We start from the raw sequence: 23,023 nt of genomic DNA on the forward strand, positions 1-23,023 counted from the left end.
GCGACAAATGCCCAAAAAATGGGGTATTTTGTGGATGCACATCGCCCCCCAGGCAATAAATGGGGCGATACGGAGGGGGGGGGGGGTTGTCGCTGGTGGTTGTTTTAAGATTATTATTATATTATCTTTGGTGTGGGGTATATATGTGTGTGTGTGTGTGTTAGGCTACAACACAGCTACACCCTTAAAACAAAAACCCATCATTTGCTGATTGCATGTCACATGACATAAAACGCTATATTATATCAATGTGAGTCCAATCTGTCCTCTATTGACACTTGCAATCATTATCTTCAACCCGGTTTAGCTTAGCTTTCAAAGGAGTTATATGTAAGTCACAACGGGTGGCCGACCCTTTGACGATTTGACGAATGACGACAAGCTAGCGTCACGTGATCAAACCGCCAAAAATTATATTATGTATACATTACTTTGTATATTTTTAAACAGTCCAGTTTTGTTATGCCAACCAATTAACTTCAAAAATATAATCAACTTAGAATGGTATAGCTGATCTTGAAAGCTTGATGCTAGAGAATATAAATAAGGAAACATCTTTGTGATTAACTTGATTCCATTACATAAAATACATAAATACAAACAAAAAACAACAGAAGTACAAAGGTAGAATGACAATCCCCTCTCTTTAGGATTGTTATTATCTTGAACATACATGATCAACAGGTATTGAGAATTTCTTGAGTTTCCTAAAAATGTTTCATTCCGACAATAAGTAGTCTAAATCCATAATTAATACGTTGACTTGAATGGATGGTAGACCTTCAAATCCGATGCCACGCCTGCAAACGATCCTGCTAGAGCACAGATCGTAATAATTAAACAAGCCAAGCTCAATATTTGCAACGAAACCCATCGCGTACTCCACTTAGGTATTTTCTTTTGAACAATGTACATCTCAACCGGGAAATAAACCGTCAACGGCCAAAACCCTAGCGCCCCGAGAATCCCAACAACATCATTAAAGAATGGCATCAACAATGCAACAAGTGTGGTGAAGCACACAAAGAGAGTTCTCCAAACCAATCGGAACAAGTTGAGTTTGTAGGGTTTGTATCCACCAATCGGGATAGGGATCTCGATGTTGTTGTTAATAAACTTGCTTTCAGGGAAATAACTTGCGGCGGTGTTTTCCACGAAGGCGAATAAGGGTTGGCAGTACACTTGGTAGGCCCCGACAAGGTGGATAACAATGGCGGCGTTGGCGATGTCCAATAGCCAAAAAGGGTTGTAGAACCCGAAACCGGTTAGGAGGTTTCCAGGTGCCATGTCACCGAAGGCGGCGTACCCAAAGCATCCACAAAACATGTAAAAGACCGTTGTCGTTACCACGCTTATGAACGTTGCCTTCTTCATGGTTTTGTACTCAGCCGGTGGCGATTTGATTGTATCCTGAATATTGTTACACAAAATATTTTAATTATTTATAAAAAATTATGCTAAAATATGTAATTTGATTATAACCCTTATTATAATTACCTGAATTTCAATGAGGATGAGAGAATAAGAATAAGCAAAAGCAATGGCTCCAAGGGCTTGAAAGCTCCTCCATATCTTTTGAGTTTCAGTGACTGTCCCACTGCTAGTTTTAGTGCCAATGCTAATACCAGTCAAACTTCCCTTAATCTTTTTATTTTCTGATAATTAAACAAGAAAAACATAAGTTAATTTCCATAAACAATTTATTTGTTACCTTTTTGACTATTATAAGTCAAATTAAAATTGAATTACAACACGAATATACTAATAAAGTATATACATAATCTTTGTTTTTCCTTATAATTTCAACTTTCTATGTTAAATAATTCACAACCACCAAATAATCCGACATACTTTTTGTACAATTTTGAAGTTATTTAACTACCGGTTTGACTTAAAAATTCAACCTTTCAAACTTTTTTTTTTACTCCAAATTTTTCCATCTATAATCTTCTAATCTTCAGGGCCGGCCTAAGGTGTGACCGGGTGATCGATGGCCACAGGCCCGACACAGCGTAGGCACGATTTTTTTTATTTAAATTATATGTATTTTTATTAAAACAATATTTATATTACATAACAATTAGTTTGATCTAGTTGCAAAAATGTATTACTCTCAACTCAAAGGTTGTGGGTTCTACTCTTATTTGAGTCATGTTTAATCTTATTTTTATACAAAAGATTTTTACACAATCCAATTATAACCAAATAAACTCTTATAAAAATTAAATTATTTAAACGCAACGAAATATTACTTTTACTTAAGGCCCAAAAAAATTTTCGTCTTCGACCCCAAATTTTTTTTAACTTTCTCGGAGCCGGCCCTGCTAATCTTATAACCGTTTAGACTTACCAGCGACTTTAAAAGCCCCGAGGCAAAGACCGATGGTGGAATAAGTGAAGGACATGACGGCCGCCAGCATCGACAACCATGAAATCTGATCAAAATCTGGAATTTGAGAGAACAATATTTCAGCGACGCCGAACATCAACATGTATGGTGTCCCGGATACACGGCACGGATTATCGTGTCCTTTTTCGTGGTAACAATCTGCCTTTTTCACTGCTCTGTTATCATCAACCACCATAATCATTAGTTCCAATTTTATAATTATTTAACAAAAAATGTTTAGATTATAGAGGTGAGTACTAACATCATGCTAATAGAAGCTGCAATGGTGTATCCGATGGCCACTCCCACGAGATTGAAGTACTGAATCATGCCACAGAGTTTTACTTGAATCCCACCTGAATATTTTAAAGTTATTATGACATTGTTCACCCTTCAAAATTTACTCCACGTTTCGCTACATTCCGTGCTATTGAAAAAAATAGTTTTTAAAAAATTCAAATAATTATGTTAAAGAAAAAAGTACCAAGATTGTTTTGAACAGCTTCCATATAAGTATAGTTTCTTTTTCCGGTAGCAGGGTCTCCACAACGGTAGCATGCCGCGAGAAGGCAAGAGGTGTAGTATGTCACAAATGAGAAGAGAAACAGAACAGTGGGTCCCGCGATCCAGCCGAGCTGAGCCGTGGCCCATGCCAACGATAAAACGCCCGAGCCGATGACCGCAGTTATGATATGTGCACTTGCGGTCCAGACCGTCCCTATATTCCGGGAAAAAAACATTTGAAAATGTTAAAAGTCTGTGGAAATGGTTTTCCTGTATTGTTATAAGTGTAATAGAGTGTGAATATAAGCTATTTACCGGTTCGCTTAAGCCGACCGTCGTCATCAAAGCATTTCGAGGGCGCCTGAGGGGCGAAGTCTCCAGCTGCTAGCTCGAATCCTTGTTGGTGCTTTCCGGCCGCGTTTTCACCCATCTTTTTCGAAACAAATTATTCCCAAATTAAAGACCGTATAGGTACAAAGAATTTAAGTTTGTATAGAACTCTTAAGTATACTCCAACTAGATAATCTATGCAAAATTGAAGCTTGATGATCCAACACACAAGATAGATATTAAATTCAAGATGAATTTAATAAGTTAAATGCAGAATTTGACTTCAGTATTTATGAACTATGAGCTCCTCTAAGTTATCAGTTGATTGATAATTGACAGCAGAGGAGATAGAAAAAATATGATGATTTGAGAAGAAGATGTGAAATTATATGAAGAATGGGTGGGTTTATATAAACTCGGTTTGTGGGGGCCGCCTGATATCACGTGTCAAAATAACGTTTACAATAAAGTTAAAATATAAACGAAAAGAAAAACATGAAAAAGTAGAATTTGACTTTAGTCGCCGACTTGTGTGTTGTGACTGTATTCCTGTTCATGTTTTTCTATTGCATTTTATTATTATTAAAGTTAAGATAACGTATAAGTTTATGATATTTATTGCGTTAATAATTACTCGCTACCAACAAATTTCTATTTTCAATTGTTAATTTTTTTAATGACGAATACTGGAAAACCCATGGAATATCTTATACCATCCCCTACAGTGGGGCATCGAAGCCCTCCACAGTATCACGTCAGCGCCACGTAAGTATCGGAGGGCAACGAAATCCCACCAATAATGTCTCGCTATGGTTTAATGCCCCAAGGATGCCCATTATATATATATATACACACACACACACAAACATATGTATGTATGTATGTATGTATTACAGATGGAGAGAGAGGGCCCACCTTCACACCACAAAGGTGCCGGTCATTGAGACGGCCCTTGGCTTCGCGCCCCACCACCAAGGGCGCCCCTTGGTGGTGTTCCGCGCCCAAGGTCGTCCCTCCCTTCACTCAATCATCCCATAGAGGCTGGTCTTAGAAGGGTTTTATTAAATCACTAATCAATTAGTTTTAATTAGATATTTGACCATTAATTAAAACAACATGTTTTGTTTTCATTAAACATGAATTCCGTTTGAGTAAAAACTATGTCTGCCAAACCAGCCTACGATACTTTTGTCATGTATAAATTACTCACCAAAGTATTATAAAAAAGATTGTTCTTTATGATGGGGGCATTGAAGCCCCTCCACAATGTAATGTTAGCATCACATGAGCACTAGGGGCATCGAAGCCCTAACTTATAACGTCATGTTGTGGCTTAAAGTCATTTGGGCCCCCCTATTATATATAATATACATATATATGTATGTGTGTGTGAGAGATGGAGAGAGTGAACAGCGCCCGACATTCCAAGGCCGCTGCCCCCGGCGCCCTCCGCACCCCAAGGCCGCCCACTTCCGCGCCCATAGCGTGGAGCCTAACTACTTGAAAACTAATAAATTAATTAACCATTTAACTAAAGGTGATTGATAAAACTATTTTTTTAACGACGTTTAGATCTACCCTCAATATTTGAGTGAGTCTTCTTAAGACGATATGTCAACCATTCATAGTAATTTTGATGTTCCAGGTTTGACTCTCTCAAGACCACCATCATGATGAAACTCATCTTTGTGGAAAAACTCTTTGAGTCATGTTTTAAACCTGAAACCCTAGAGGTCCTAACCCTTAACCATCACTATCATGCCAATGAAACAGAAAGCCAATTATGGTAGTTAAAACTTTATCCATCTTATAAGCATGTAGAGGTGTAGGAATGAGTCCAATGACAAAGTCATTAGAATCTAATGATTAGATTAAAGAGTGAGAGGTTAAGGGTTTGGCGGTAACATCGTCATTCAAAACAAATCTATTAAGCCCGTACTAAGACAGTCTTATTAAGTGAAATTATATTATATTAATGCTAAACAATGAACACATACCTTCATTTTGGCTGTGGAATCTAGGGGGAAACACAAGGAGTCCAACAGATTAGTGTACTCAAAGACGCTCCCCAACACTAACGTGTGTGTGTTTCACAAATGTCAACCATCTTCACCTTCTATTTATATACAACCTTTGAGACCATAAAGTATAATTGTACATATTTTCAAATAAATAAAGTGTTATGGTCACAAGAATATAGAATACTAGGAACACACTTTATGCAAGGTTAAGTGAAATTAATAAGCTAGATTAAATCAGTACAAAAAACTATATTACATATTCTCTAATTACTATTACTAATACTAAGTTACTAATCATAATAATAGATTTAAAAGAATGTCGATGGAACATAAGAAGTCTATTGTACATGTGGAAGGCCATAATTATAATGAGTCACGTCAACTACTGACTATGTTAATTCTTTTTATATCATAATATATACAAGTGTCGATATTTACGATTGATGACATGTAAAGAACTTCTATTTTGTACCATAATTTTTTGTTTATTTTTTTTAATATATATTACTTTTACCATAACTATACGAGTGTTGATACAGTTACGGTATTATTTTCCGTACCATAGGTTGTACGAGTACCAATATTTGTCTTATGAGTGTCGAATCTATACGAGTGTCATTACTGCTTTGGGCGTTTGCAGTTACTTTTTGGATTTAATGCATGTACCGGAATGAACCAAACGAACTTGGTTTTTGTACCATAAGTTGTACAATACTTGTTTTTGACGTTTAGAGACTTATTTATTGGATTTAATCATAAGTTTTGGGAATGTCGATACTATTTTGGACGTATACAAATTTATTTTTTGCATTCAATGTCGCTACTATAACAAAACTAACCGAAATCAATGAACTTTGCGCTAAGCTGCTGCAACATGGCAACAAATTTTTATACCTAGTTCAAATTATACCTGAAAAAACTAATAAAAAAAATATATTTTTATAAATAGACAAAATAATACGGAAAAGTATAGTTTTTTGTCCTTTTTCTTATCCACGTATACAAAGGCAACGTTATTTCAGATTAGTTGACAAATAGTTTCGTAAAGTTTCAAGTTTAACCTTATTACATGTAAAATTTTTTTCCAAAATTCATAACTTTGAATATTAAAATCTAAAGGTAAATTGGATTTTAATAATCAAAATTACACAATTAAATGACCAGTAATAATCCATAATTACAATCTAACTAATAACATTCGTAACTTTTACCTTTGTTGTCAAAAGTCAATCCAAAAATTATAATTATCATAGATTTATACATGATTTATACTCGAATTCTTGACAAAGTTGGTTATGAACAAAATAAATAAACCTACAAGTAAAATCGAGCGTAAATCAAGTATAAAACTTTAATGATTATACTATTGAGATTTTCTTTAGTAACGAAAGTAAAATTTTTGTAATGAAAGTGAAATTTACAATTGACATTGCCACGCTATAGGATAGATAATTACAAGCCAATATACATACTTTAGATTATTAAAAACACAATTTGTCAAATCTATAAAACAAGGACTTTGATAAAAACGCTCCAATTATTAAACATGATTGCTTATGTAACTGTCACTATTAAAAGCCAGGTGGCAATTCAACTATGGCGAACCAAACTAGGGATGAATCTGATTCATATGATCAACTCATACGAACCAAACTAGTGACGGACCCGATTTATATGATCCACCTATAAGCATGATATAGTTTTAACAAAAAAAATTTGAATAGCGATATTATATTCACAAGACTATTAGCAAAAAAAACAAAACAAGGTGCAATGAGACAAGGATCATGTTTCTATTACATCAAACTTGCACCATTTATCTCAAACGACCTCGATTTTCTTTGATCTTGACATCACTCAAAGAAAAGCTAGAACCTTAACTTCCGCCACTACTTTATTTGCATTATTGTTGACTACATTAAAAATCATGTCGTTTCTTGCTCTTCATATACTCCAAATTGAACTCGAAAAAAATACTTGAATAGTCTCTTTTTCCTATGTTTTTGACTCCGGGTCAAAAGATCTTGATACAACATGACATCGGATATTGAGAATGCTTAAGAAATAATGAAGTTTACACCAATTTGTTATTCCTTACGAAATATTGTCCGCCGTAGGGCACATAAATAACAATTTAAACGATGAATATTGGTTTTAGATAATCTTAGTTATACCTTATTGGCAAATAATAGTTTCAACTTCACATTTGGTTGGTGTCAATCCAAACTAAAGGTGCATTGTTATAACGGTCTGCGACTAACGGAGGACTAACTCCGTTAGTTTCATGTCAACGAAAAAACATTTTTGGTAGAAAAATTCACAATTTTTTTTGTAAGGCCCCGTTACCGGTGCCTCACATTTGGACGTTGGATTTACTCATAAACACGGTTCATAATATCAGAGTTAATAAAAACATTCGCGGAATCTTAAAACATTCAAACCATCATATTACAAAACCATACTTTGTTGTCTTAACGGGCATTCAAATCATTTAAAACATAAAACATTGTCTTTAGAATAACATAACATTTCTTGAGATGCCAGCTTCTTCAAATCCAGGCCATGTGCTTCCTCTTATGCAAGCTGCCTCAATCTACTCACCTGGGTGCATACTAAAAGTAGCTGAGTGATATCTAGTTAATCATACAACATACAATCTGTCCTCATACTTGCACACGTGCCCGAAGGGGTGTACATTAATCATACTTACTTTTCATGCATAACTATCCGTTCTATTTAAAGAGTCTTCCGCTCTATAACCTCACAGATATTATAAGGGTCTAGTCCCTAACATCACAGATATTATAAAGGGTCTGGTCCCCAACATCACAGATATTATTAGAGTCTGGTCCCTACTATCACAGATATTATTAGGGTATGGTCCCTACCATCACATATATTATTAGGGTCTGGTCCCTACCATCACATATATTATTAGGGTCTGGTCCCTACCATCATAGATATTATTAGGGTCTGGTCCCTTTGTTTCGTGTAACTGTACCGTACCTGTTCATACATACTTTTCTTGACAATATGTGCAATCTCCGAAGAGCGTTCACGTACCATCATCATAACATACATACATTATGCATACATCATATATTCATACATACATCATATCTTTCATCATACTTATCAATCATATCTTAACTACCACCTGACGGTACATGCAATATCCGAAGATCGTTCACGCACCGTCAAACAATCATCATACATAAATCATACAAGGCATATACTTACCACTTAAGATAAGTGTATTAACTATCACATCGAGTATGCACACAACCCCGAAAACATAACAAGGAAGTGGGGCTAGAAACTCACCTCAAGGCGGTTGCGTTCACCGTTTATAGTTAATCCTTTCCTGAGCTGAGCACGACTAACTGTATAATCATACATATATTAAATACGGCTCTAACTCTTCCTATCGTATACTTAATTAATCTTACGTATCTAAGCCGGTTTTACTTCATTGGATTATTACCGGCTAGTTAATCGCTACACTTTAACCCTTGAAGGCATCTTTCATAAATCATCAAAGTCCAAGGGTCACTTTGTAATTATATCATTCTTTTCTAAGTCCAGGGACTGTTCTGTCATTCTTTCAAAGTTCTAATTCGTCACTCAGTTCTTAACGAATGGGAATTCATAACGAATTAGCCATTATAGCGAATCTGCCTTTGTAACGAATCAGCCATCTTAACGAACTGGTCCTTATAGCGAATTGGACCTTAACGAACTGATCTGGTCAACGAATGAACCCTATAACGAAGAGGGTTCATTCGTCCCTCTCTTAGCGAATGGCCTTAGCGAATGGCCTAGTTCGCCCTTATTTCCTTAACGAATGACATGCTAGTTCGCTAATTTTTCCTTAGCGAATCGGCTGGCGAATCACACCTACTTCGCTAGTTACCCTTAACGAATTAGGGTTAGGTCAGGGAATGTCAGAACATTCCCTGACATCGCTAACCTCGTACCAACCTTTTCCGGCGCCGCCTTTTCGGCGCCACCGCCTGAAAAACGTGTTTTAACTCGTTTTTCGCCGTTTTTCGTCCCGTTCGATCCAGATCTGAGCTAGGGTGACCCCTAAGCTCATCATAGGTTCGGTTTATACCCGAATCCACCAGGATCTCGTGACTTAAACGATTTAACGGTGTCGGCTCGTCGTTTCGTGTTCATAAATAACGGTTTTAAGCTCAAACAATGAAATACTATCATTACCTCGGGTCGGTTCTCGGTTTCCTTCTTGATATCGGTTTAGAGAGAGAGAGAACTAGAGAGAGAATCTTAAGTGTGTGTTTTGGATGGTGTAAGGGATATGTGTAAATGAATTAAATGGAGGATTAAGGGTATATATATTTTTGATCATGGGCTTAAGCCAATGGTCTTTCCTTCATTCCTCCATAACCCAAGTCCACAACCCATATCCATTTATCCAACACAAGTCCATCTCGTATTCTATTCAACTAAACCGATAACGACCCACTATAAAATAAACGAACTTTATTTTATTAATATAACCGAAAGTAGAATGTTACATTTTTCCGGGAAACTCAACGTAAGCACCACCACCAACTGACTCGCCGCCAACCAATCATCACCATTTGAGCACCACAAACCGATTCAGATGGTGGTTCTAAGGTTCCGGCGATCTCAGTAGCTGGGGTTTTACTAAGAAAGATTCCAAAAATGTTAAGTTTTTCCGGAAAAGAAAATATGAGTGTTCCGACCAAAAACGTTTTTCCGATAAACTGCAACTAACGGAGTTAGTCCTTCGTTAATCGCGAACCATTATAAACAATGCACCTTAAGTTTAAACCGCCACCAACCAATAATTAAGTTAAAATTGTTATTTGTTAATGGGATATAATTATAATTATTTAAATCCAATATTTCTTTAAACAATATTAATTGTATCTGTTCCACTTCATAGGCAAGGAGTTGCCATGTTCAAAGCCTTGTTAATTTTTTTTTTGTTTCCTAACTATTAAATTATAGTAATTAAAGTTTTAAACTCACCATGTATTCTATTTTTTGTTTCAATTGATTATAAGGGTATGAATACAATATTTACTATTTGGACGAACATGACCTACTAATATTATTCTGTATGGAGTATAGTACAATTATACACGCATACATGCATGTTGATGTTGTCTTTATATTAGAACCTATCGATATCTTGGAGAATTCTCGTCCATCCTTTCCTTTCCTTTCCTTTCCTTGTTGATGGAAAAGAATAAATTCTTTAGATATATAATGATGGTCATCATTATCAATTGGCAATTAACACATACACTAGTTATTTATTTTATTTTTTTATCTTCATCAAACTAATTCTCTAAATTTGTTTACGGTCAAAACTAACACTGTATTTTCGGGTTTAAAATACAAGGAAAAGAAATAATAATATTGAATAGGTAAAAAAGAAAAAAGAAATTTATACTTAAAACGAATTCTCGAGTTAAAAGAAAAGAAAGTGTTAATTACATTCTTGAGTTAGATTGAAAAGAAATGATAGAAAAAAAAATTCTAACTTTACAATTATGTCCTCATTGCAACCTGGAAAAAAACATTGAGATATGGTAAATTAGTAATATTGTAATGGGTTATAAATTTTTCCTTCACAATCATGTCATATTGAAAGTTTTGGAGGAAAAAAGACCCAGCTTTTCTTCCCATTCTCTTTCTTTTCTTTTAAAAAAAAACTTAAGAATAAAAAAAAAATTTCTTTTTTTGATCTTTTTTTCCCAAACCTTTTAAATAAAAAACTCAAAATTGCAGTGTAAATTTTCACACATATTTCATTTTTAGATTTCGATAAGGCTATATATCGTGGGTCGTGGGATAGGTATTTTTTGTTAGGTATTATCATCCCACATCACATATACGTAGACAATGAGACAAATCTATGTTTCTTGCGTTATGAATAACTAGTTTTTGTTAGTTATTATGTAATGTGTCAATGCCACATAATCAACCATTGTTTTTAAGTTTATTTATTGTTTTATAATTAAATACAAAATATAATTATATCAAATTATTTAAACTAAAATTATATAAAAGAAATGCCAAAATTCAAATTAAAAAACGCTACAATTTACATTAAAAAGGATAAATAAAAAATAAACCAAAGCTCAACTAAAAAAAACAATCCTACAGATTAAATTCACCAGAGTGAAATATGCCAGGGATTGCTTCTTTTTCTTCTTTCATTATAAGCCGATCATCCTTTGCTAGATGTGCGAAGTCTTTTGTGAGGAAATCAGAAGCTTCCTTTCTTGCACGCTTGGGCTGAGCACGGTTTGGTTCGGTTATTAGGCAAAACCGAAACCGAAACCGAAGTCATCGGTTTCTTGAATATACAAACCTTTCACTTTTCGGTTATTCAGTTTTCGGTTTCGTTCCGGTTATAGTTGTTTTTTTTTCAATTAGATGTAGACATTACAAAAAATTATAAAAATGAAAATGATGATTTTAAGCTTGTAAGAGCATATTAGAGTACCACGTATATATTGAATTTAAAAAACAAAAATAGACGCGTGTTATTTGGAACCATAAAAATAAAAAGTTGTTAGAGTAGAGTTTAAACATGGCCATTCGCTTAAAGTATATATTTGTAATGTGGTCACACACATAGATTGACACCCGTATGCCTAGATATTGCCCCATACGCTGGTACCCGTGTATGGGCTATTCTCTTAGGCTATTAGCGAATGGCTAGCCATTCGCTTAAAATGACCTCATACGCTTGTGATGTAAGCATATAGGTGTGTGCCTATAAATGGGCTTCTGGCGAATGAGCTTGGTAGAGTTCTAGCACATTCTTACTAGTTTCATGTCATTACCAGGACACTTTCTTTCTAGAATGATAGGCCGCCTAGAGGTGCACATCTAGGCGGTGTCGAGCTTAACCGAGTGTGTATGTATGCATGTATGAATCATTTGTAATCATTCGGTTATCAATAAATGAGTAATCATTTGGTTCGAATTGTTTTATTTCGTCTGGTTAGATCAATTAGTTGTACTTGTATCATGTAATTGCAATTCGATCCTACCGAGAATCTAACGTTTTACCATAATTCATGCTATATATTTTGATATTTAACTTTACATTTTTTTTATTTTTAAAAAAGTATAATATAACCCTCAAATATCGTTAGCACAAGGTTTCAAGATTACTGGAACAATGTACTTTAATCCATGATGTATGCAGGGTGACAGAGAATTGTATGGGCCTATTCTATTATGGAGGTATCGTATTCTCTCTAATCACATCGTCCTAATATTTGCTTCCTGTTTTGGTAAGGTGGGTATGGAAGTTTTTTCTAAAGGTTTCCTTTATATGGAGGTCGGAGGGTCGAGTCTTAAAATGAGTTATAGAATTAGAAGTGTTGATCGTTAAAAAAAGTTTGGTTCAATTCCCAAACTGTACAAGTACAATTCTATGCACTTAGATAATCTAATTAAGATCTATATATAACTAGTGTTTTACACAATTCGTTGTACCGGGGCAGGTTGGTAAAACCCAAGCGTTGATCAGTGAGTCTACGTGAATTAGATCGGTTTCGGTTACGTGCGCTATTGTGTGGAACTAAAACCAAAAATAAAATTAAAAAAATATAAAAATTAAGGTGGACCAATAGGGTGACGACTATCGATAAACACGAGCATTGGAAAAACCCGATCGTTTTTTATCCGGACGTTGAGTCTATGCAAAAGTGTTCGGTGTCTGTCAAGTTCGTTATGTTATTAGAACAATAAGAAAAGAAAAATGCATAAATATATTATAACTGTCACATTGAAACACACATTGTCTTGTACATGCGTAAAAACATAACTTGTTAATGTTCATGAACATCAAATTCCATGAAATAACCGTAGGTTGTATTTTAATATATATATATATATATATATATATATATATATATATATATACTATATATAAAGAGTAAAAGATGAGCAAATTAAGACGGTGGATTTTAAGGGATTTACAATTATTTAAGCGCATGATACAACTACAAAGAGGGACAAAGTGGTAATTGCATACTTAAATATCACGTGTTTTACATCTTTATCAATGATACTTACAATCTTAATCCTTCATCTTTATTAATGTTTTTGTAAATTTAGAGAATAATTATAAATTTAACCTCTATCTTTTGCATATTTACTCTTTTTAATTTCACTTTAACCCAACTCCCCCCCCACGATTTTCAAACGGTCATAACTTTTTCGTACGTCAATATTTTTTTAAAAAATTGTACTATAAAAATGAGCGTTTAATTCTCTTTAATTTGATTATGATATTGACATAGTTTGTTTAAGTTATAACAATGACAATTTTTGTGGTCCAATTTTGATGGTTTTGAGTTAAACCATGAACCAAATCATTAGTAATGATATTTTGTCGTCGAAAACTGAACCGGAACGTTGAAAATTGAAACCAACCAAACCGAATCATTATCAACGATTTGGTTCCGATTTGGTTTGTACTTTGATATCAGTTTGAGTTTAAAATAAGAATGATTAATCCAAATATACCAACAAACGTACGGTTTCACGTTTTTAAATAAAACAATAAACGCCCATAAATCTATTACATGATTACTAAGGTCCGTGTTTCACGCTGCATCGCGCGGGCACCCGTCTAGTGTATATATATATATATATATATATATATATATATATAACTATTAAATTTACATTCAATTATAACGAAACATGTTTTTTACACGTAAAATCTTAAAGAACTATTGTTTTACATGTAAAATGTTAATGAGATTTGTTGTTTTACGTGTAAAATGTTAATGAAAATTGTTATTTTACATGTAAAATGGTAATGGGATTTGGTGTTTTACGTCTAAAATGTTAAAGAGAAGTGTTATTTTATGAAGTGTTAATGAAAAGTGCTATTTTACATGTAAAATATTAATTTTTACATACAAAATCTTAAAGAACTATAATTTTACATGTAAAATTTTAATGAGATTTGTTGTTTTACATCTAAAATAGTAATGAAAATTGTTATTTTACATGTAAAATATTAAAGAATTTTTGTTTTACATGTAAAATGTTAATAAGATTTGTTGTTTTATGTGTAAAATGTTAATGAAAAGTGTTATTTACCCCCCCCCCTCCGTTAAAAAAACCTAAACGCCCTAAAAGCTAAACTAATCCCGAAGGCTAAACCAAGATTTTTAAACGGGGATGCAGATAAACATTTTGGTTTTTTTTTACTTTTTTTGTTTTATAATTTTTATAATTATTTTTTTGATTTTACAAAAATAATGTTATGTAGGTGACTAAGGGTGTACAATAAGGATGTGAGGAAATGATCAACGATTGAAAATGGTGTTTCCCAGTTCCCCACTTTTTGGAGTTTTCTTTTGAACAACTATATATATAAGATATAATACAATAATTCTTAACGTAACTTAACGTACAAAAATACTATATTCACGAAGTTATCATTGAAATCACATCACAAGATCTCTAAATCATCAACACATTCCCGATTAAGCATCGATTCACAAAAAAAAAAGCAGATTTGGATAGTTAATTGATCAAAGTTTTCTTTTCTTCATGAAACCCGTTTTTAGCGTATTATGATTTTCATGAGAATTTTTTGTTTGTCTTGCACGTTTTTGTATTTTTGGCTTTGAGCGTTTTTTTTGCCTTGAGCATTTTGTTTTTGGCTTGAGTGTAATTCGCGTACGTTTTTGTTCGTTATGAATTATTGCACGTTAACCTTACTCTCTCTCTCTATTCGGGAGTGCTTGTTATTGCGAGAAGTGCAGGAAATTCTTCAAGCCAATCATATAATTTTCTTTTTATTTTATGTTTAATTAATTACTAGGGCATATTAGTAAAATTTCTATGCTTTGTTTTTTTATAACTAATAAATAAGTTAGGAGTTTCACACATAATATTCTTTTGATTTATTGGATTTTAATAATCCCTATAGACTTGTATTAACCGATAATAATCTCTATTCATTTTATCGTCACTGGCGGTCCCAAATTTAAAAAAGTTGGCCTCCAATGGTTCTCCGTTAAAAAGGACTTAACGACGTTATACCTTTCTCCGAATTTCAAACAAATGTTTTAGGGTTTTTGATCGGAAAGAGTATATGAGTCGATTGATGAAAATCTTAGTTCGAAACGGTGCTAAAAAACGACGAAACAAGGCTTCAATTTGGGTGTTTAAGTTTACAATTAACAAAAACAAAGACGTTTGGATCACCGTTTCGAGCTAAGTTTTACATCAATTGACCCGCATTCTCTTTCCGATCAAAATCCCTAAACATTAGTACGAAAGGAAAAAAGTATAACGCCATTAAGTCCTTTTTGACGGGGGGCCATTGGAGGCCAACATTTTTAAATTTGGGACTGCTAGTGGAGTTAAAATTAATATGAATTATTATCAGCCAATATCATTTAATAGAGATTATTAAAATCCAATAAACATTTTCTTTTTATCCCTTTTTTTATTATATTGATTGTTAATTTTTCATTATTCCAAAATTATTTTTACAGTTCCTGATTTTTATATTAGAATAAGAATAACTCATTCCGAATAATTATCCATACATATTGAAAATACATGTTATATATAAATGTTACCAACATATCCTACATATCATACTACATATTCTACACATTAAATATATGATACACATAAATGATAACATTATATCCTACACGTCATATAACATATCTTACACATGATAAAACATATCCTACACAATAATTAATCAACATATCAACATATCATACAACATATCCTACACATTAAACCTATTTATCTTTGTATCAAGTAATACATCCTACACAACAAACAAACAAATAATGTAATTTAACCCTTACATAAAAATAAAAAATAAAAACAGAATGGGTTGTGTTTAAAACTGTTAATCATAATTGACATTAATTAATGGTTGGAATTAACCATTAACTAAGGTATTAACTAAGGTATAAAATAGGGAAACGGCCTTAGGTGATTAATGTCTGATTTAATGTGTGTTATACACAAAAGACATGTGTACCCTTTTTCATTAAAATAATGTTGTAACAATGTCTTATTATTTACTAATTTGCCATTTCAATTGTGTATAATTGAATAAACATAATCAATGGTTTAGATTCATTTATCGCACTCCTTGCAACTATCCCCTATATATATAATACAATAATCCTTAACATACCTTAATGTACAAAAAATACCTATATTCACGAATGTGATCATTTAAAATCACATCAAAAGATCTCGGGACCATAAATACATACCTAATTAATCATCGATTCATCGGGAAAACAGATTTGGATCGTTAATCGGTCATTTTTTTTTTACTTTTCTTCACGAAACCCGTTTTGAGCGTATTATGATTTTCTTGGGCGTTTTTAGTATTTTGACATTGAGCGTTTTTCTAATTTTGGCTTTGAGCATTTGTTTTTGCCTTGAGTGTAATTCGCGTATGTTTTTGTACGTTAAAAATTAGTGTACGCTAACCTAACTCTCTTTCTCTCTCTCTCTCTCTCTCTCTATATATATATATATATATATATATAAAATATATATATAAACGAAGACATAAGAATCCTACGTGTCGCGATGTGGTCGCTCCCCCATTTTTTGGAGTTATCAGATTTGCTTGATTTTTAAATGGAGGCTTCTCATGCATTTGACCCGAATTCATGGGTATGGGTCTTACCAAACCTAGATATTCCTTAAACGGGTTATAACATCTCATTAAATTAAAAAATTTTCTCACCAAATTATTGATGTAAAAATCCTATAAATTAGGATATAATAAAAATTACTATCTTATTTATTTTTAAAAAATATATATATATATATATATATATATTATTTAAATTAAAAAACCAATTTGATAGTAAAAAAATAAACGGGTATTGGGTCTCATCAAACCATAAGTATATTATTAACTTTCATAAATATTATTTATAATTAAGAAACCAATTTTATAGTAAAAAAAATAAACGGGTCTTCGGTCTCATGAAAACCATATAGCTTTTAAACCGGGTTATAACATCTCATTTATTTGTAAAAACAATTTATCATCAAACCGTAAGTATATTATTAACTTTCATACAATAAAGAATATATAAATTCAAAAAATAAATAAATATTAGAACAAACAATATAAAACAACACCCGTAATACGGGGGATAAAAACTATTATATATATATATATATATATATATATATAAATGAAATCTTTAAAGCTCTATGGTTGCTTTTTACATTCTCTCAAACCACAAGATTGCATTATTTGTAAATGAAGACTAATCATGCATTTGACCTAATTCACGGATATTGGTCTCAACAAACCTAAATATTCCTTAAACAGTTTATAACATCTCATTAAATTAAAAATTAATCTAACAAAATATTTGATATGAAAATCCTCTAAAATAGGGGTATACTAAAAATTAATATATAATTTCTTTAAAAAGATATATATATATATATATATATATATATATATATATATATATTACACACACACATATATTATTTATACTTAACTTAGTAAAAAATTTTATAGTAAAAAAAATATACGAGTCATGGGTCTCACCAAAACCAAATCGCTTTTAAACTGGGTTATAACATCTCATTTATTTGTGAAACCCTTTCATCATCAAATACAAAGTATATTATTAACTTCTGTACAATAAATAAAATTAGAGTCCAGAAAATATATAAATATTATAAACGTACGGGGCATAAAAACTAGTGTGTGTGTGTGTGTATGTCATTCTCTGGTTGCTCATCACCCCTATTAATCCACCAGATTCTTTGATTTGTGATTTGAGGCTTCATATGCGTTTGACCTTATTTCATGGGTACGGGTCTCACAAAATCCAGATAGTCCTTAAATAAGTTATAACATCTCATTTATATGTGAAACTCTTTCATAATCAAACAATAATTTTTGCGGGTCTTGAGTTTAACCAAACCCGGATAGTCCTTAAATAGGTTATAACTTCGTATTTATTTGTGAAATAACATTTTAATTATCAAACAATAATTATCTCGGGTCATGGGTCTCACCAAACCCAGATATCCCTTAAACGGGCCATAATATCTTATATATTTGTGAAAATCTTTTATCATCAAACCCTAATTTAATTTCTTTCCACTACATATTCTCCATCGCCGGTTTATCCTCTCCTTCACCGTTCAACTTCCGCTTACCACCTACCATCGTCAACCTTTCCTCTCATGCATCAACCGCTGCCGTCACCTACATCAACAACCCTTTTTCATAAGATAATTTCCTGTGTTCATATTTGTTCGTTTAAAATAAATTAATATGTTCATATTCGTTTATGTTCGTTCATTGAAAATCTAAAAACCTACACATCTCAATTGAAAGAGTCAAAACATTAAACAAATATACAACGAACATAACAAACCAATATATACGTATTAAATTAAAACAAAACTACATTAAAAATAAAACAAATCATTATAAAATATAAAATAATAAAACAGTTAAAAACAAAAACTTAAAAAAACCTTCTGCGAGGTGGCTCAAATTGGTATATAATAAATATTTAGTGGATTATATTGGTTGTATCCTCTTTCTCCATTTCATTATTTGGGAATTTAATTTTCTAAGACATCATTTAAGATCGATGACTCTACTTGATTCGGCCCATACCCTATTTGTTTTCCAATGCATCTAATAGATATTTCCTTTATCATCTTTACATTCCATTTTCCTTGTATATTCTTATCTATTGGAACAATAAAGAAAAGTGGATGTTTATGTGTGAAAATTATTTGTTAGCATCTATGATAGGAACTATCTTTGTCAATTTGAAAAACGACGTTTATTTTCTTCGTTTCATCAAAGTAACCAAAAGCTTTAGGGGACATATGAGAAAAACAATGTCATTCTAAGATTTTCTTAGCGAGAGAAAAAGATAATTAAATAAAATTTTTGAATGACTACTAATACCAGGCAAACCGGGTGCAATCATTGACAAAAGACACTTGATATTATTGGTGACCAAATACGTTAACAATTCTAGGAGAAACCCACATTCCATAGGCCCAGTTTGGTGAAACCCTTGGTACGTGTACGGCATTTTATCGCGAAAGAGAGTTGATCAAATGAACTCCCCTATAGAAAGTCAACGTGCTACCACTAAATCATTGCTTCTTTCGGTAGATAATTAACTAATAAATGGGAGAAGGGTGTTTGGTTTGTGATTCTGCTCATATGTACCTTTGAAAAGTTTCCTCCCCTTCCACCCTTCATACTTCAAAAAAACATGTGTGTTTACCTCACAAAATTTACAAATTTTATAGGGAATGGAATTTGATATATATATATATATATATATATATATATATATATATATATATATATCAATGTATTTGATTGCAAATTTTTGTTAAAATCAAAATCTCAATTTAATTCTTAATGAGCTTTTAGGACCTTATATGTTGCGCGAGTTCGTGTCTTAAAATATACAATGAACATGAAGTTCCGTGTATGTCCCAGCATGGAAGGTTCGTAGATGTGATTCTTTGAAGAAGGCCCATGTTTTCTCTGACCTTCTTATTCATTGTAGTCCCCCAACAGAGAAGAGGGTTGTTGAAGGGTTGTGTGATGGTGAAGTTATTAGCAGGATTGTGCAACATCTTGCTTGTTTGGTTTCTCTTGTCCCGGATGGCTTTGAACGATGGAATTATGCCTCGAGAGAGATTAAGAAGCTGACAGAAGAGAAGGTGAAGTTGAGGGTGCCTTGGGTGAGGCAAACGAGAAGTTTGTGACTTTAACTGCTCATGAACAGAGTTAGGTTCATGAGCTTGCTGTTGCTAAGACTTCCACCGTGAAAGAGCTGAGCAAGGTGGAAGCTTATGCCAAGGACCTTTATGAACAACGTTAGAAGGTCGGTCAAGAGAGAAACTCTATGGTTGAAGAGAAGAAGAAACTAGCTGCTGAGCGTGAGAAAGTAGAAAGTGAGAGGCAGAAACTTACCAATGAGAAGCTTGATGCGGATGCTACTATTGCTAACCTTCAAAATCAAGTTGATGAGCTTCTTACCGAGAAACACATGTTGTTTGAGCAAGGTATTCCTCATGTAGTCTCTTATCTTTTACACAGTGGTGAACTCAACTATGCCCTTGTGAGGTTTATACAAGGGCCATTGCTCATGGTCGTCACCATGGACTATCCATTGTATTCGAGGCAGGTCAAGTTGGTCATTCCCTTGAGGGACTTTCCGGCTACCGGCTTCATGCTGCTAATGACTTTGCAAGTGTTGTGAGAGCTACGGAGATAAAGACATTTCCTTATATTGAGGTTGTTGCTCGCTGTCACCATCTACCTTTTTCAGCTTTTCAAGGTATTGCGCTAGAAGGTTTTAAGAAGGAACTTGCGCATCAGGTAATTCAAGCCATGGTTGACAAGATTGTTGGGAAAGTCGGTTCTGATTGGGAACATCCGGAGGATGCAAGTGATGATGGGCAAAATGCTGAAGAAGCTACTACGAAAAGTCCCATTGAGCAGCCCGTTGATGATGAAGGTGGGGTTGAGCTTACTCCTTCCTGTGCTACTGATCCCGAGCGTACTTCTTCTCCTTTGAAATAAGTTGAGCATGCTTCCTCTCCTGCCCATTCTGAAGCTTCCCCTGATGCCTTTGATGCTGAAGTGAACACGCTATACGGGGATATTTTTGATGAAGCTCCTAAAGCTTATGGAGAGGATGCTGCTGCTGCTGGGAAGTAGCTTTGTTGTTTGTTGTTTATGCTTCGTGTGTGAAGCTCCTTTCTATTTGGGCATATAAGCCTTTGTTGGAATGAACAATTTCTTACTTATTATTCATGATGTTTGGTAGCACCTCCTTAGGCGCATTTTATGTTTGACTCTATTTTGTAGTTGTTTATTTTGTTTGTTCGTGCTTTTTTCTTTTTATGTTTGTGTTTGTGATTTTACAATGTCTTTGAAACTTTGTTAAGGAGTGGTGCTGCAGACACCCTTCTTTACCTTGGTAACTAAGAACCAATGTGAAGCATATCCTTATCCGCTTGTCAGCCCACAAGATTTTAATAACATGTTTGTGGTATATTGTTACATAAGTCCTTTGCTTTCTGAGCTTACCAATTTTGTAAACTTCTAGCTTCTTGTACTTATGGAGCAAGTTGGTAAGAGATGCTCAATCTCGTTACATGGATATAGTTTATTTTATGTTTCCATGGAGTCGTATTGTTTTAGGGACTCAACATGTACCTAGGAAGATATAGCGTCTTATTACCTGTTGAGCGATATGGCCCAGGAGCTCAACCACATGAGTAGGAACTTCACCGGACCTCATGGAGCCTAGTTTGGAGGGGTTCACCCTTGGATAGGATAATAAACAAGTTTGTTACACAAAATATGATATTATTCATCAATTTTTCAATTCACATCAAACTGAAATAACTACTACATAGATTTTGAACTGGAACCTAGACTAGAAAGTGCTTGAGGTACTTGTCACTCCAATGATGAGGCACCTTCTTTCCCTCTTGGTTGTTAAGCTTGTAAGATCCACTCATGTGAGCTTCTCTTATGATGTAAGGACCTTACCATTTGGGTCCTAGCTTCCACGTATCTGACTGCTTGTTAACCTTATTGTTTCTAAGGATCAAGCCTCTGGGTTTGAATGTTTCCTTTCTTACTCTTGTGTTGCAGAATGCTTCCAGCTTTTTCTTGTATCTAGATTCTTGAATAGCAGCTTGATCACATGCTTCTTCCAGGAGATTGAGGTTGAGTAGGACCTCAGAGTCATTGTCTTCTCGATCTAAGCTTCTTACCCTTCTTATGTTTACCCCTATTTTGGAAGGGATAACGACTTCTGAGCCAAAAATTAAGCTGTATGGTGTTTTTCCATGACTTGTTTTCTCTGTTGTTCGGATGGCCAAAAGAACACTTGGAAGCTCTTATACCCAATTCCTACCATGCCTTCCCAATTTTTCCTTAATGCATTCTACGATGCTACAGTTCATTCGTTCAACTTGGCCGTTAGATTGGGGATAGGTAAATGAGCTACACACCTACTTGATTTGTAGCTCCTCGCACCATTAGCTGAATGGTTTCTCAGCAAATTGCTTCCCATTATCGGTTACTATTTCACCCGGTAGTCCATATCTACTGATTATGCTTTCCTATACAAAGTTTATTACCTGCTTCCCTGTGATGGAAGCTAGGGGTTTAACCTCAGGCCATTTTTTGAAATAATTCACGGCTACTAGCAAGAACTTCACCTTCCTTGCTGCTTCGGGGAAGGGACCAACAATATCCATTCCCCATTTGTGGAAGGGCCATGCAGAAATGATAGGAACCATGTTGTGTTTCGGATTAGTCTTAATGGGAGCATGAAGCTGGCAAGCTTCACAATTGTGGATCACCTTAGCAGAGTCCTTGTGCATCGTTGGCCAGTAGGATCCTAGGTTCATTAGCCTAGTTACCATCGACCTTGGACCAGAGTGTGTTCCACAAATGCCTTCATGTACCTCTCTTACAAGGTAATTGCTTTGGTCCGGTCCTACACATCGTATCTAAGGACTTAAGTACCCTTTTTTATATAGGACACCTTTTTCCACAACATACTTCTTAGCTTTGAGCCTTAGTTTTATGGCTTCTCCTTCTTCGATGGGAAGACTGCCATCCTTGAGAAACTCTAAGATATGGGTTATCCATGTGATTCCCTCTTTTTCAATGATATCTTGTACTTCTAGCTCCTCATTGGAAGAGCTT

The 23,023-nt window shown here is 33.9% G+C and overlaps 1 protein-coding gene across 1 annotated transcript; it reads right to left on the reverse strand.

The window, feature by feature from the left end:
* Positions 1 to 538: 538 nt before the first annotated feature.
* On the reverse strand, positions 539 to 5,393 carry LOC143575226 (amino acid permease 3-like). The gene is made up of 7 exons (XM_077059651.1): positions 5,221 to 5,393; positions 3,209 to 3,323; positions 2,874 to 3,107; positions 2,652 to 2,745; positions 2,351 to 2,565; positions 1,498 to 1,655; positions 539 to 1,410 (listed from the first exon to the last, which is right to left on the reverse strand). Exons 1-7 carry the CDS (start codon positions 5,224 to 5,226, stop codon positions 751 to 753), a joined length of 1,482 nt encoding a protein of 493 aa, XP_076915766.1. The 5' UTR covers positions 5,227 to 5,393; the 3' UTR covers positions 539 to 750.
* Between the last annotated feature and the right edge of the window lie 17,630 nt (positions 5,394 to 23,023).

Source organism: Bidens hawaiensis, unplaced genomic scaffold, assembly GCF_021521415.1.
Source record: "Bidens hawaiensis isolate Kalapana, Puna unplaced genomic scaffold, B.hawaiensis_p1.1 tig00027318_1, whole genome shotgun sequence".
Taxonomy (NCBI): domain Eukaryota; kingdom Viridiplantae; phylum Streptophyta; class Magnoliopsida; order Asterales; family Asteraceae; genus Bidens; species Bidens hawaiensis.

Coding starts and splice junctions, on each gene's coding strand:
- LOC143575226 (XM_077059651.1), bottom strand. Junction 1,656..2,350: donor CGGGGCTTTTAAAGTCGCTG/GTAAGTCTAAAC, acceptor TTTAATTATCAG/AAAATAAAAAGATTAAGGGA. Junction 1,411..1,497: donor TCATCCTCATTGAAATTCAG/GTAATTATAATA, acceptor AACAATATTCAG/GATACAATCAAATCGCCACC.